This window comes from Oncorhynchus mykiss, chromosome 27 (assembly GCF_057628025.1).
Source record: "Oncorhynchus mykiss isolate SJ-2025 chromosome 27, ASM5762802v1, whole genome shotgun sequence".
Classification (NCBI taxonomy): Eukaryota; Metazoa; Chordata; class Actinopteri; order Salmoniformes; family Salmonidae; genus Oncorhynchus; species Oncorhynchus mykiss.
This window is the reverse complement of record NC_143048.1, coordinates 46847193-46862791: the sequence shown is the minus strand read 5'-3', so window position 1 is coordinate 46862791 and position 15599 is coordinate 46847193. Positions and strand designations below refer to the sequence as shown.

At 47.0% G+C, this 15599-nt stretch overlaps 1 protein-coding gene across 1 annotated transcript; it reads left to right on the top strand.

Annotated features, from left to right (window-relative positions):
• Window positions 1–1024: 1024 nt before the first annotated feature.
• On the top strand, window positions 1025–13629 carry stoml3a (stomatin (EPB72)-like 3a). Its single transcript, XM_036965046.2, is given in 8 exon segments — window positions 1025–1288; window positions 3718–3821; window positions 7261–7294; window positions 7297–7311; window positions 7438–7520; window positions 8303–8506; window positions 13206–13340; window positions 13438–13629. Coding segments are annotated over 8 exon segments (822 nt in total). The 5' UTR covers window positions 1025–1233.
• The last annotated feature ends 1970 nt before the right edge of the window (window positions 13630–15599 follow it).

Here is a 15599-nt window from a genome sequence, read left to right as displayed (position 1 = left end):
GAAACAGACCATTAGGGAAGAGGGTAGACCACACCCTATTGGGAGAGAGGACACAGGTAAATATCCCTACCTTCCCTCTGACTGACAGACAGGCAGGCAGGCAGGCAGGCAGGCAGGCAGGCAGGCAGGCAGGCAGGCAGGCAGGCAGGCAGGCAGGCAGGCAGGCAGGCAGGCAGGCAGGCAGGCAGGCAGGCAGGCAGGCAGGCAGGCAGGCAGGCAGGCAGGCAGGCAGGCAGGCAGGCAGGCAGGCAGGCAGGCAGGCAGGCAGGCAGGCAGGCAGGCAGGCAGGCAGGCAGGCAGGCAGGCAGGCAGGCAGGCAGGCAGGCAGGCAGGCAGGCAGGCAGGCAGGCAGGCAGGCAGGCAGGCAGGCAGGCAGGCAGGCAGGCAGGCAGGCAGGCAGGCAGGCAGGCAGGCAGGCAGGCAGGCAGGCAGGCAGGCAGGCAGGCAGGCAGGCAGGCAGGCAGGCAGGCAGGCAGGCAGGCAGGCAGGCAGGCAGGCAGGCAGGCAGGCAGGCAGGCAGGCAGGCAGGCAGGCAGGCAGGCAGGCAGGCAGGCAGGCAGGCAGGCAGGCAGGCAGGCAGGCAGGCAGGCAGGCAGGCAGGCAGGCAGGCAGGCAGGCAGGCAGGCAGGCAGGCAGGCAGGCAGGCAGGCAGGCAGGCAGGCAGGCAGGCAGGCAGGCAGGCAGGCAGGCAGGCAGGCAGGCAGGCAGGCAGGCAGGCAGGCAGGCAGGCAGGCAGGCAGGCAGGCAGGCAGGCAGGCAGGCAGGCAGGCAGGCAGGCAGGCAGGCAGGCAGGCAGGCAGGCAGGCAGGCAGGCAGGCAGGCAGGCAGGCAGGCAGGCAGGCAGGCAGGCAGGCAGGCAGGCAGGCAGGCAGGCAGGCAGGCAGGCAGGCAGGCAGGCAGGCAGGCAGGCAGGCAGGCAGGCAGGCAGGCAGGCAGGCAGGCAGGCAGGCAGGCAGGCAGGCAGGCAGGCAGGCAGGCAGGCAGGCAGGCAGGCAGGCAGGCAGGCAGGCAGGCAGACCAGACAGAGAAGGTGTTACTCTGTCCGACCAGGCTTTTGAGGAGATGTTGTTACAAATATAATTAGTTCCTAACCAGTATTCAGTCTTAAACGTTAATATTCATGTTGCTCTGAGTATTAATAGCTGCAGGTATAGGTCATATTTCTGAAACTATTGGACTGACTGGGTTGAATAAAGGCTGAGTACAGAGCACCAGGCAGGACTAGAGAGAGACATGGTGAACCAGGGGCAGGTCCAGATCAGCAGCAGCACTGAACAGATCCTAGAAGGTACGTGGACTTTACAATTATGGAAATGGATGATTGAGAAAGAGAAAGAGAGACCGTTACAACACTGTATATAGACATAATATGACATTTGAAATGTCTCTATTCCTTTGGAACTTTTGTGAGTGTAATGATTACTGTTAATTTTTTATTGTTTATTTCACCTTTTGTTAATTATCTATTTAACTTGCTTTGGCAATAAAGAAGAGAAGGAGAGAGAGCGAGCGAGAGAGGAGAGAGAGAGAAAGAAGAGGGGAGAGAACGAGAGAGAGAAAAAAGAGGGGAGAGAGAACGAGAGAGAGAAAGAGAAGAGGGGAGAGAGAGAGAAAGAGAGAGAGAGAAAGAGAAGAGAGAGAGAGAGAGAGAAAGAAGAGGGGAGAGAGAGCGAGTGAGAGAAAGAGAAGAGGAGAGAGAGAGAGAGAAAGAGAAGAGAGAGAGAGAGAGAGAAAGAAGAGGGGAGAGAGAGCGAGTGAGAGAAAGAGAAGAGGGGAGAGAGAGAAAGAGAGAAAGAGAAGAGGGGAGAGAGAGAAAGAGAGAAAGAGAAGAGGGGAGAGAGAGAGAAACATTCTATACATGCAATAGAATAATATAATTTTAACAGTAGATGACATGTATATTATCAACTGAAAACATGATGAGAGTTGACCATTTTAGGAGGGATTGATTCTTTACCTAATTATCGGGTGGTATGTGTGTTTGTGTGTGTGTGTGTGCGTGCATGTGTGTACGTGCGTGTGGGAGCGCTCGTTGGGGGCTCTGAGGAGAAGGTGTTGCCTCACTACTAGACACAACAATGACTCAGGAGTACCAGAGAGACCAGAGGACATGTGATACTAGTCACAGAGAGACCAGAGGACATGTGATAGTAGTCACAGAGAGACCAGAGGACATGTGATACTAGTCACAGAGGACCAGAGGACATGTGATACTAGTCACAGAGAGACCAGAGGACATGTGATACTAGTCACAGAGAGACCAGAGGACATGTGATACTAGTCACATGGGGACCAGAGGACATGTGATACTAGTCACAGAGAGACCAGAGGACATGTGATACTAGTCACAGAGAGACCAGAGGACATGTGATACTAGTCACAGAGGACCAGAGGACATGTGATACTAGTCACAGAGGCCCAGAGGACATGTGAAACTAGTCACAGAGAGACCAGAAACCAGAGGACATGTGATACTAGTCACAGAGGCCCTGAGGACATGTGATACTAGTCACAGAGACCAGAGGCCCAGAGGACATGTGAAACTAGTCACAGAGAGACCAGAAACCAGAGGACATGTGATACTAGTCACAGAGAGACCAGAGGACATGTGATACTAGTCACAGAGAGACCAGAGGACATGTGATACTAGTCACAGAGAGACCAGAGGACATGTGATACTAGTCACAGAGAGACCAGAGGACATGTGAAACTAGTCACAGAGAGACCAGAGTCCAGAGGACATGTGATACTAGTCACAGAGAGACCAGAGGACATGTGATACTAGTCACAGAGAGACCAGAGGACATGTGATACTAGTCACAGAGAGACCAGAGGACATGTGATACTAGTCACAGAGAGACCAGAGGACATGTGAAACTAGTCACAGAGAGACCAGAGTCCAGAGGACATGTGATACTAGTCACAGAGAGACCAGAGGACATGTGATACTCGTCACAGAGAGACCAGAGGACATGTGAAACTAGTCACAGAGATACAATACATTATGATACGATACCAGACAATACAATACCGAACAATACAATACAATGCTTTTGGTTGAACTGTGGACTATACCATGACATGTCGCGACTGTTTCCCAGACACATGTTAACCATAGTCCTGGACTTAAATACATTTTCATTGGAGAATATCCATTCACTCCATGACTCCTTTCATTCACATGTTTGCTCTGCACTTTTATTTAGCCTCACATTGAAGTGTTTTACCATGTTCTCAACCTCAAATACCTCCTACCCCTGCCTTTATGAATACACCTACCTCAAATACCCCGTACCCCTGCCGTTATGAATACACCTTCCTCAAATACCCCCTACCCCTGCCGTTATGAATACACCTTCCTCAAATACCCCCTACCCCTGCCGTTATGAATACACCTACCTCAAATACCCCGTACCCCTGTACAGTGATATCGTACTGGTACTCTCCTTGTATATAGCTTCAATCTTGTGTACTTTTATTTCTCGTGTTATTTTTAATTGTTCTCATTATTTTTTTTTTAAACTCTGCATCGTTGGGGAAAGGGGCTTCTAAGTAAGCGTTCCACGTTAAAAGTCTAAATTTGATTTGATTGATAAAGCTATGATACGTATATAGTCATTATCCTGTACGTATAAGTTTATATACATTTAGTTATTATAGTAGTATAAAACGTCAGTCAGACTAGCCTCTATTGTTGGTGAATTCCTTCCTGTGTAGATAAGAGCTCTGGCTCTCTGGGATGTTGCGGCAGGCTTCTGTTCGGAATCTCTCTAATCTTCCCGGTGTTCCTCTTCCCCATCGCCATCTTCGTGTGCGTCAAGGTACAGTATACTAGTGTGTGGCAGCGTAACACCAACAGCCGAAGGATAAATATTATACGTGCCAGCAACTTTCATTTTGCTACGTTCTGGTAAATAAATAAAATAAATAAAATGATGACCGCATGAAGATAAGAAATAGATATCCCTAGATGTTGAATGCACTGAGCAGTGCCAAGGTAGAGTATGTAGAAAGTCCCTGACTGGTCTCACAGTAGTCAGTCACGCTGTCGCAACACAAAAACAATATAGACGGATTGTATTCCATCTTATTTACTGCATGAGAGAATCAATGAAAAATACTGAAGAAGTCAAAAACATTTCACTAATTGTTTTCCTGTGGACATATCAATTTAAAATTTCCATAAAGATGGGTTGTGTTTCTGTACAGCACTTTGAGATATCAGCTGATGTACGAAGGGCTTTTATAAATACATTTGAATTTTAGTCATTCACTGAAATGTAACATAACACTCTTGTCCAGAGGCACCTATAATCATATATATTGACCTCTATCAAACCACACAACCCAGGATGCACCTGAAGCAAATCCCTTCTGGATGGACTCTACAACCACGCCCAGTTCCAAACAACTATTCTACCAAATCAAATCAAATAGATTTTTAAAGCCCTTCGTACATCAGCTGATATCTCAAAGTGCTGTAGAGAAACCCAGCCTAAAACATCCCAAACAGCAAGCAATGCAGGTGTAGAAGCACGGTGGCTAGGAAAAACTCCCTAGAAAGGCCAAAACCTAGGAAGAAACCTAGAGAGGAACCAGGCTATGAGGGGTGGCCAGTCCTCTTCTGGCTGTGCCAGGTGGAGATTAGAAACCTAGAGAGGAACCAGGCTATGTGGGGTGGCCAGTCCTCTTCTGGCTGTGCCGGGTAGAGATCATAACAGAACATGGCCAAGATGTTCAAATACCCAACATCAACGTCCACAGCTGTGTGTCCTTGAGTTAAAGCTCTCAGAGCCAAGGACCCGCCTATATTTATCAAACCCTCTCTTGGTTGTCAGGAAGCTGCTGTGGCTCCTCACTGTATCTCACACTAGGGTCAGATCCTCAGACAGGATGAGATGTTAGTTTGCAGTAATTTATGGTCTAGAATCACAGGAGTATGTTGAAGCATTCTTTGCATCTTGTCTCAGACTCTGAACTTCCTGGTTTCCCAGGTGTTTGGTCACATCTATCAACCCACTCTGGATCTGTCAGTGTACTGGTCTCTTTCCATGGCGGCCTCATAGTTTAGCAGGACTGAGATGTCTCCAGCTCTCAGCTCCTCCTCTAGGGGCTATGATAGTATACTGGTCTCTTTCCATGGTGGCCTCGTAGTTTAGCAGGACTGAGATGTCTTCAGCTCCTCCTCTATGGCTCTGATAGTATACTGGTCTCTTTCCATGGTGGCCTCGTAGTTTAGCAGGACTGAGATGTCTCCAGCTCTCAGCTCCTCCTCTAGGGTCTATGATAGTATACTGGTCTCTTTCCATGGTGGCCTCGTAGTTTAGCAGGACTGAGATGTCTCCAGCTCTCAGCTCCTCCTCTAGGGACTATGATAGTATCTGGAAGTGATGACATCTCTCTGATCTTTTCCTCAAATCTTCTTCTTCATCATCTGCCTCGTTTGTTCCTCTTCTTACCTTGGTGCAGTTATCCTGGCCTCCTTTTCCTCTTGTAGAAACTGATGAAGCTTCTTAAACTTCTCCTTAATCTGCCTCTCTGTGTGCTGGGCCTGGCTCTTAACGTGCTCAGCTGTTTGATCACAGGTTAGCTTCTCCTGTGAAGTCTTCAGCACAGTCTGGAGTTCCTTCTTATGGTCCTGAGCAGCCTCATCTATCGGACAGCAGTCATGACTCTTATGCTTTTTTGGATGTTTGGCAAATCAAGACAGACAGACTGTTTATCCTCCAGACAGAGGAGCTTGAGTTTCTCACCGTGCTGACTGCAGAGGAGACCCTGATGAAGCTCTCTGACTCCTCTCCTGTACCTCAGACCCTGATGAAGCTCTCTGACTCCTCTCCTGTACCTCAGACCCTGATGAAGCTCTCTGACTCCTCTCCTGTACCTCAGACCCTGATGAAGCTCTCTGACTCATCTCCTGTACCTCAGACTCTGATGAAGCTCTCTGACTCCTCTCCTGTAAGCTCTCACACCGGTTCTTTAAAACCAGGTTGCAGGGAGGATGTTGCATCAGGATTTTTTCCTGTAGACTGGACACACCCGATAAATCCTATCTGTTGCCAGCTGAGCTTCAGACAGGCTTTACAGGAGCTGTGAATCCTTAAAGATGTCACAGCACACAGGACAGGAGAGATCGTCGTCATAGAGAGAAGGGTTAGACGTTATGTTCTCTCTGCCAGTAACAATCCCTCCTCTTATCTGGAACGGCTTCTGAGATTAACATTGACTGTTGAGTCTGTAGAACTTGGAAATACAGTGTCTTGGTCTCCGATTGTTGTATTGAATCTTGATTATAAATTGTTTGTAAGTAAAATTCATTGTAAAATGTAGGCTGGATAATGAATAGCTGCATACTTTTTTCGTGAACTTTACTCCTTCCTGATCAAAATGGTTGTATTCCTTAGTGAACACTAGACAAATTACATAAAACGTTGAGGAGCGGACCTATAAGGGGCGGACCTATAAGGGGTGGACCTATGGTATGAGGGTTGGACCTATAAGGGGCGGACCTATAAGGGTTGGACCTATAAGGGGCGGGCCTATAAGGGGTGGACCTATGGTATGAGGGTTGGACCTATAAGGGGCGGACCTATAAGGGGCGGACCTATAAGGGGCAGGCCTATAAGGGGTGGACCTATGGTATGAGGGTTGGACCTATAAGGCGTGAACCTATAAGGGGCGGACCTATAAGGGGTGGACCTATAAGGGGTGGACCTATAAGGGGCGGGCCTGTAAGTGGTGGACCTATGGTATGAGGGTTGGACCTGTAAGGCGTGAACCTATAAGGGGCGGACCTATAAGGGGCGGGGACCTATGGTATGAGGGTTGGACCTATAAAGCGTGAACCTATAGGGGCGGACCTATAAGGGGCGGGGACCTATGGCATGAGGGTTGGACCTATAAGGTGTGAACCTATAGGTGGACCTATGGTATGATGGTTGGACCTATAAGGGGTGGCTATGGTTTGAGGGTTGGATCTATAAGGGGTGGACCTATGGTTTGAGGGTTGGAGCTATGGTATGAGGGGTGGGGCTATGGTATGAGGGGTGGGGCTATGTTATGAGGGGAGGAGCTATGGTATGAGGGGAGGAGCTATGGTGTGACGGGAGGATCTCTCTGCAAACGTCACAAGCATAGTTCTCTGGAGTTGTGTCATCTAGTCACCCATTTTATAGCCCTGATATGGCATCATGGGACATGATATAACCAACGTAAAACAAAATGGTTTCGTGTCACCCTGTATTTTTTTTGACTATCTAGATTGTAAAGGAGTATGAGCGAGCGGTCATTTTCAGACGCCGAAAGGACCAGGTGAAATATTACCACAGCAATCAATACACCTCACTCAATATGGCCTACAGTACAGTACAGCACACACACTGTGACATGCCTTTGAAACTGTTGATAAAACATCCTTCTCTTCGGTCTCCTCTGTAGGGATCTTCTTTGTACTACCCTGTACTGACACTTTTGTGAAGGTGGACTTGAGGACTGTGTCTTTTGACATTCCACCCCAAGAGGTACTGAACACATCTACCTCAAATACCTCATACCACTGTTGTACAGTGAGGACTGTGTCATGTACATCTTCGTGTTTTCTGCACCAATGACAGCGTATATCAGGGCTCTCCAACCCTGTTCCTGGAGAGATACCCTCCCTAAAACCTACAGGAGGGTGTCTCTCCGGGAGCATGGTTGGAGTATAAACCTACAGGAGGGTTTCTCTCCAGGAACAGGGTTGGAGTTAAAACCTACAGGAGGGTTTCTCTCCAGGAACAGGGTTGGAGTTAAAACCTACAGGAGGGTATCTCTCCGGGAGCATGGTTGGAGTATAAACCTACAGGAGGATTTCTCTCCAGGAACAGGGTTGGAGTTAAAACCTACAGGAGGGTTTCTCTCCAGGAACAGGGTTGGAGTTAAAACCTACAGGAGGGTTTCTCTCCAGGAACAGGGTTGGAGTTAAAACCTACAGGAGGGTTTCTCTCCAGGAACAGGGTTGGAGTTAAAACCTACAGGAGGGTGTCTCTCCAGGAACAGGGTTGGAGTTAAAACCTACAGGAGGGTGTCTCTCCAGGAACAGGGTTGGAGTTAAAACCTACAGGAGGGTATCGCTCCAGGAACAGGGTTGGAGAGCCCTGGATCCTAATCAGTTCACTTTGACTGTCCAGGTATTGGTAGATTAAGGTTGTAAAGTGCACAAGCAATACATACCAATATCCTTCCAAGACCCCACCACATCCCTTTATCAGAATGCAATTCATTCAGTATAAACTCACCTCTTGCCCACTTCTCTTCTGTCCAGATCCTGACCAAAGACTCAGTGACGGTGTCTGTAGACGGGGTGGTGTATTTCCGTGTGTACTGCCCCATCTCTGCTGTAGCTAACGTGTCCAACGCCCACTCCTCCACCCGTCTCCTCGCCCAGACCACCCTGAGGAACGTCCTGGGAACCAAGAACCTGGCTGAGCTGCTGTCTGACCGCGAGGGAATCTCACACAACATGCAGGTAGGAAGCCCTGGAGCTTAGAACTATAGAACCATATAACTAAGAACAGTAGAATTAGGCTGATCTGCTGACTGACCGCAAGGGAATCTCACACAGCATGTCGGTACGGAACACAGAGCTGTAGAACCTAGAACTGTAGAACCGAGTGTCACGATCGTCGTTATGAGCGGACCAAGGCGCAGCGTGATTGAAGTTCCACATCTTTATTACGGTGAAACTTTAAACAAAAACAATAAACCAATAACGAACTGTGAAAGTAGTGATGCACAAACACAAAACAATATCCCACAAACACAGGTGGGAAAAATGGCTACCTAAATAGGATCCCCAATTAGAGGCAACGATTACCAGCTGCCTCTAATTGGGAACCATACAAAACACCAACATAAAAATATTGAACTAGAACACCCCCCTAGTCACGCCCTGACCTACTACACCATAGAGAACCAAGGGCTCTCTATGGTCAGGGCGTGACACCGAGAACTGCAGAACTGTAGAACAACCAGGACAGCATCTCCCACAGCATGCAGGTGGCAGACAGTCTGGGAGTAATACAGGCACAGTGATTGGTTGGTTTGGTTAATTCATATTAGACAAAACTGAAAACACTTTGTGATGGGAATGCACAATCAAGACAAGTATGTTTACTATGTGCAATGAAACAAACCTCATCATGGCATCATGCTTTCTACTATCCAGTTACCTACAGTGGATGAATAGAGCCTAATCTCACATCAAATTTAACTGGTTATGGTATCCAGTTACCTACTGTGGATGAATAGATCCTAATCTCACATCAAACTCAACTGGTTATGGTATCCAGTTACCTACTGTGGATGAATAGATCCTAATCTCACATCAAACTCAACTGGTTATGGTATCCAGTTACCTACTGTGGATGAATAGAGCCTAATCCCACATCAAACTCAACTGGTTATGGTGGGGGGGGGGGGGGGGGGTCCAAAATAGGGGCGGTTTGAGTGGTTTGTTATTGGGCACGGGAGGATTGAGTGGTATGTTATTGGGCACGGGAGGGTTGAGTGGTTTGTTATTGGGCACAGGGGAGGGTTGAGTGGTTTGTTATTGGGCACAGGGGAGGGTTGAGTGGTTTGTTATTGGGCACAGGGGAGGGTTGAGTGGTTTGTTAAAGGGCACAGGGGAGGGTTGAGTGGTTTGTTAAAGGGCACAGGGGAGGGTAGAGTGGTTTGTTATTGGGCACAGGGGAGGGTTGAGTGGTTTATTATTGGGCATGGGAGGGTTGAGTGGTTTGTTATTGGGCACAGGGAGGTTTGAGTGGTTTGTTATTGGGCACAAGGGAGGGTTGAGTGGTTTATTATTGGGCTTAGGAGGGTTGAGTGGTTTGTTATTGGGCACGGGAGGGTTGAGTGGTTTGTTATTGGGCACGGGAGGGTTGAGTGGTTTGTTATTGGGCACAGGGGAGGGTTGAGTGGTTTGTTATTGGGCACAGGGGAGGGTTGAGTGGTTTGTTATTGGGCACAGGGGAGGGTCGAGTGGTTTGTTATTGGGCACAGGGGAGGGTTGAGTGGTTTCTTATTGGGCACAGGAGAGGTTTGAGTGGTTTGTTATTGGTCAAAGGGGGAGGGTTGAGTGGTTTGTTATTGGGCATAGGGGAGGGTTGAGTGGTTTGTTATTGGGCACGGGAGGGTGAGTGGTTTGTTATTGGGCACGGGGGAGGGTTGAGTGGTTTGTTATTGGGCATAGGGGAGGGTTGAGTGGTTTGTTATTGGGCAATGGAGGGTTGAGTGGTTTGTTATTGGGCACGGGGGAGGGTTGAGTGGTTTGTTATTGGGCACAGGGGAGGGTTGAGTGGTTTGTTATTGGGCACAGGGGATGGTTGAGTGGTTTGTTATTGGGCATAGGGGAGGGTTGAGTGGTTTGTTATTGGGCATAGGGGAGGGTTGAGTGGTTTGTTATTGGGCACAGGGGAGGGTTGAGTGGTTTGTTATTGGGCACAGGGGAGGGTTGAGTGGTTTGTTATTGGGCACAGGGGAGGGTTGAGTGGTTTGTTATTGGGCATAGGGGAGGGTTTAGTGGTTTGTTATTGGGCACAGGGGAGGGTTGAGTGGTTTGTTAAAGGGCACAGGGGAGGGTTGAGTGGTTTGTTATTGGGCACAGGGGAGGGTTGAGTGGTTTGTTATTGGGAACAGGGGAGGGTTGAGTGGTTTGTTAAAGGGCACAGGGGAGGGTTGAGTGGTTTGTTATTGGGCACAGGGGAGGGTTGAGTGGTTTGTTATTGGGAACAGGGGAGGGTTGAGTGGTTTGTTATTGGGCATAGGGGAGGGTTGAGTGGTTTGTTATTGGGTACAGGGGAGGGTTGAGTGCGTTTTCTTCCCCGGTTAACATTCACTCTTCTACTGGTTTTACTATATAATGTCTTCCATCCTAGTCACATTTCCTCATCTGCTTGCTCCTCCTCTATATCAAGGTTCTTCGCTTATGACCTCGGCTTTTCCATGTGCTTATTTTATTTTTTTACCACAGATAAATATAGTCCACCAGTCTAACGATCTATCCTGCCCTCTATCCACCATTCATAGTGACAATATAGTCTACCAGTCTAATTGTCTATCCTGCCCTCTATCCACTGTTCATAGTGACAATATAGTCTACCAGTCTAACTGTCTATCCTGTCACTTTATCCACCATTCATAGTGACAATATAGTCTACCAGTCTATCCTGCCCTCTATCCACCATTCATAGTGACAATATAGTCTACCAGTCTAACGGTCTATCCTGCCCTCCATCCACCATTCATAGCGACAATAGTGGTAGATGGATAGTTTGTCCAGATCTGCAATAGACTAACTAACAATAAATACCACACATCCATTTTCAATATGAACCAATAAGAACAGTGAAGAGATGAAACACACAGGCCAGAAAGCTCCCCTATTGATCGTGTTTAGGGACAATACAATTATCCTACCTGGACTATAGTAGCCTACAACACCACAATACAATTATCCTACCTGGACTATAGTAGCCTACAACACCACAATATAATTAATAACTATTATTGTTTTCAAGTGAGACCAAAATTATACTCTAGGCTGCAGTGAAAATGGCATTTGAATAATTTGATTTTGAATCCGAGCAATGTTCCAACATCTAGTGGAAAGCCTTCCCAGAAGAGTGGAGGCTGTTATAGCAGCAATGTTCCAACATCTAGTGGAAAGCCTTCCCAGAAGAGTGGATGCTGTTATAGCAACAATGTTCCAACATGTAGTAGAAACCTTCCCAGAAGAGTGGAGGCTGTTATAGCAGCAATGTTCCAACATCTAGTGGAAAGCCTTCCCAGAAGACTGGAGGCTGTTATAGCAGCAATGTTCCAACATCTAGTGGAAAGCCTTCCCAGAAGAGTGGAGGCTGTTATAGCAGCAATGTTCCAACATCTAGTGGAAAGCCTTCCCAGAAGACTGGAGGCTGTTATAGCAGCAATGTTCCAACATCTAGTGGAAAGCCTTCCCAGGAGAGTGGAGGCTGTTATAGCAGCAATGTTCCAACATCTAGTGGAAAGCCTTCCCAGAAGAGTGGAGGCTGTTATAGCAGCAATGTTCCAACATCTAGTGGAAAGCCTTCCCAGAAGAGTGGAGGCTGTTATAGCAGCAATGTTCCAACATCTAGTGGAAAGCCTTCCCAGAAGAGTGGAGGCTGTTATAGCAGCAATGTTCCAACATCTAGTGGAAAGCCTTCCCAGGAGAGTGGAGGCTGTTATAGCAGCAATGTTCCAACATCTAGTGGAAAGCCTTCCCAGAAGAGTGGAGGCTGTTATAGCAGCAATGTTCCAACATCTAGTGGAAAGCCTTCCCAGAAGAGTGGAGGCTGTTATAGCAGCAATGTTCCAACATCTAGTGGAAAGCCTTCCCAGAAGAGTGGAGGCTGTTATAGCAGCAATGTTCCAACATCTAGTGGAAAGCCTTCCCAGGAGAGTGGAGGCTGTTATAGCAGCAATGTTCCAACATCTAGTGGAAAGCCTTCCCAGAAGAGTGGAGGCTGTTATAGCTGCAAAGGGGGGACCAACTCCATATTAATTCCCATGATTTTGGAATGAGATGTTCGACGAGCAGGTGTCCACATATTTTTGGTAATGTAGTGTATTTTATATAATTATAAATATCAACATGTTTTATTCCCCCTCTAGCTGATAACTGTCTGCATCTGGCTCTGATCATGAAGTAATGAAACAGTCAGGAAGAATGAGCTCATCTGTGGTTGTCGGCGAACCCTCAACCTTCTGGCTGTAGCCCTGCGTGGCATCAACTGTGCCACAAAGCATATCCTTGTTTAAAGGCCACAGGATTGCTACAGTTATTGTTATTTGTGGTCTTCAACATTATTTTGAGTTATTTCTATGAGGAGGAGGGTGTTTAATTCATGTGACAGTACAAGGGGAGGGTCAAGTGACAATATTTTTATAGTTGGGGAAGGGGGGGGGGTGCATTTATTTTAAATACACCCTGACCAGTACATTTCGATCTGTCCCTTACCTGTTGTGGACGAATAGAGCCTAATCCCACATCGAACTCACCTGTTCTGGACAAATACACTAGTAGGTGTAGCTATTTCATTAGCTGTATAATAGCTCTGGCCTGGCTAATGTTTCTCTGCCCCCCCCCCCCCCCCCCCCCCCCCCCCCCCCCCCCCCCCCCCCCCCCCCCCCCCCCCCCTCCTTCATAGGAGCCTCTGGACGAGGCCACTGACCCGTGGGGTATCAAGGTGGAGCGTGTGGAGATTAAAGACGTGAAGCTGCCCCACCAGCTGCAGAGAGCCATGGCTGCAGAGGCAGAAGCCAGCCGTGAGGCCAGGGCGAAGGTGAGGAGACACTGTAGAGGACAGTCAACTGAGATGTGAAATCAATACACTCATTTAATGGTAAATGTTTTCAACAATCTTGTCCCTCTTTCTCTAGGTGATAGCAACGGAGGGGGAGATGAACGCCTCTCGGGCCCTGAAGGAGGCGTCTCTAGTGATCGCTGGGTCTCCATCAGGCCTCCAGCTGAGATACCTCCAGACCCTCACCACCATCGCTGCGGAGAAGAACTCCACCATCATCTTCCCTCTGCCCATGGACATGGTCAGCCACTTCATGCAGAGGAAATGAGGGGTCTAAGAGAGGCAGTGTTGCATCTTCCTTCCCCTTTTGCCCTCCTTCACAGATATGATAGGACTGGATAGGTGAAAGTAACATGGCAGAAATGGCTGTTATTTATACCTATCCAGGAAGTGAAATGGCTGTTATTTATACCTATCCAGGAAGTGAAATGGCTGTTATTTATACCTATCCAGGAAGTGAAATGGCTGTTATTCACACCTACCCAGGAAGTGAAATGGCTGTTATTCACACCTATCCAGGAAGTGAAATGGCTGTCATTCACACCTATCCAGGAAGTGAAATGGCTGTTATTCACACCTACCCAGGAAGTGTAATGGCGGTTATTCACCCCTATCCAGGAAGTGAAATGGCATACGCATTATGTTGTAGAGCCATCCGCACGGTCTAATTTATACTAGAGTACATAACTGCTATATCTGTGGGGGAAAAAAGCAAACACTATATTTACAAAGTCTTATTTTTCCCCCGTTATATTTTAATACTTCAATCCAAAGTGCCACATATACAGACATTAGTGTCTCGTAATAAAAACCACAATGTTTAACTTCTACCATCCAAACAAATATGAAACCAAGTTCTTTATAAAAAATAAACAACGCAAAATAAAACACTTATTGAAGAGACATGCTTTCATATCAACAACATGGCAGAACCTGTGCTGGAGAACAATTCCATACAATCTGTACAACAAAATTAATATAAAATATTAATATCACGTAAAACAATAGCAATTAACTAAGGTATCAACATCAACATGTGAGACACCAACCCCTCATTAGATATGCATCTACTGGGAACCCAACCTTCTGTTCTAGAATGGAAGGAACATTAAAGAGTTCTAGAGTACATCTACTGGGAACCCAACCTTCTGTTCTAGAATGGAAGGAACATTAAAGAGTTCTAGAGTACATCTACTGGGAACCCAACCTTCTGTTCTAGAATGGAAGGAACATTAAAGAGTTCTAGAGTACATCTACTGGGAACCCAACCTTCTGTTCTTTGAATGGAAGGAACATTAAAGAGTTCTAGAGTACATCTACTGGGAACCCAACCTTCTGTTCTTTGAATGGAAGGAACATTAAAGAGTTCTAGAGTACATCTACTGGGAACCCAACCTTCTGTTCTAGAATGGAAGGAACATTAAAGAGTTCTAGAGTACATCTACTGGGAACCCAACCTTCTGTTCTAGAATGGAAGGAACATTAAAGAGTTCTAGAGTACATCTACTGGGAACCCAACCTTCTGTTCTAGAATGGAAGGAACATTAAAGAGTTCTAGAGTACATCTACTGGGAACCCAACCTTCTGTTCTTTGAATGGAAGGAACATTAAAGAGTTCTAGAGTACATCTACTGGGAACCCAACCTTCTGTTCTTTGAATGGAAGGAACATTAAAGAGTTCTAGAGTACATCTACTGGGAACCCAACCTTCTGTTCTAGAATGGAAGGAACATTAAAGAGTTCTAGAGTACATCTACTGGGAACCCAACCTTCTGTTCTAGAATGGAAGGAACATTAAAGAGTTCTAGAGTACATCTACTGGGAACCCAACCTTCTGTTCTAGAATGGAATGAACATTAAAGAGTTCTAGAGTACATCTACTGGGAACCCAACCTTCTGTTCTAGAATGGAAGGAACATTAAAGAGTTCTAGAGTACATCTACTGGGAACCCAACCTTCTGTTCTTTGAATGGAAGGAACATTAAAGAGTTCTAGAGTACATCTACTGGGAACCCAACCTTCTGTTCTTTGAATGGAAGGAACATTAAAGAGTTCTAGAGTACATCTACTGGGAACCCAACCTTCTGTTCTAGAATGGAAGGAACATTAAAGAGTTCTAGAGTACATCTACTGGGAACCCAACCTTCTGTTCTAGAATGGAAGGAACATTAAAGAGTTCTAGAGTACATCTACTGGGAACCCAACCTTCTGTTCTAGAATGGAAGGAACATTAAAGAG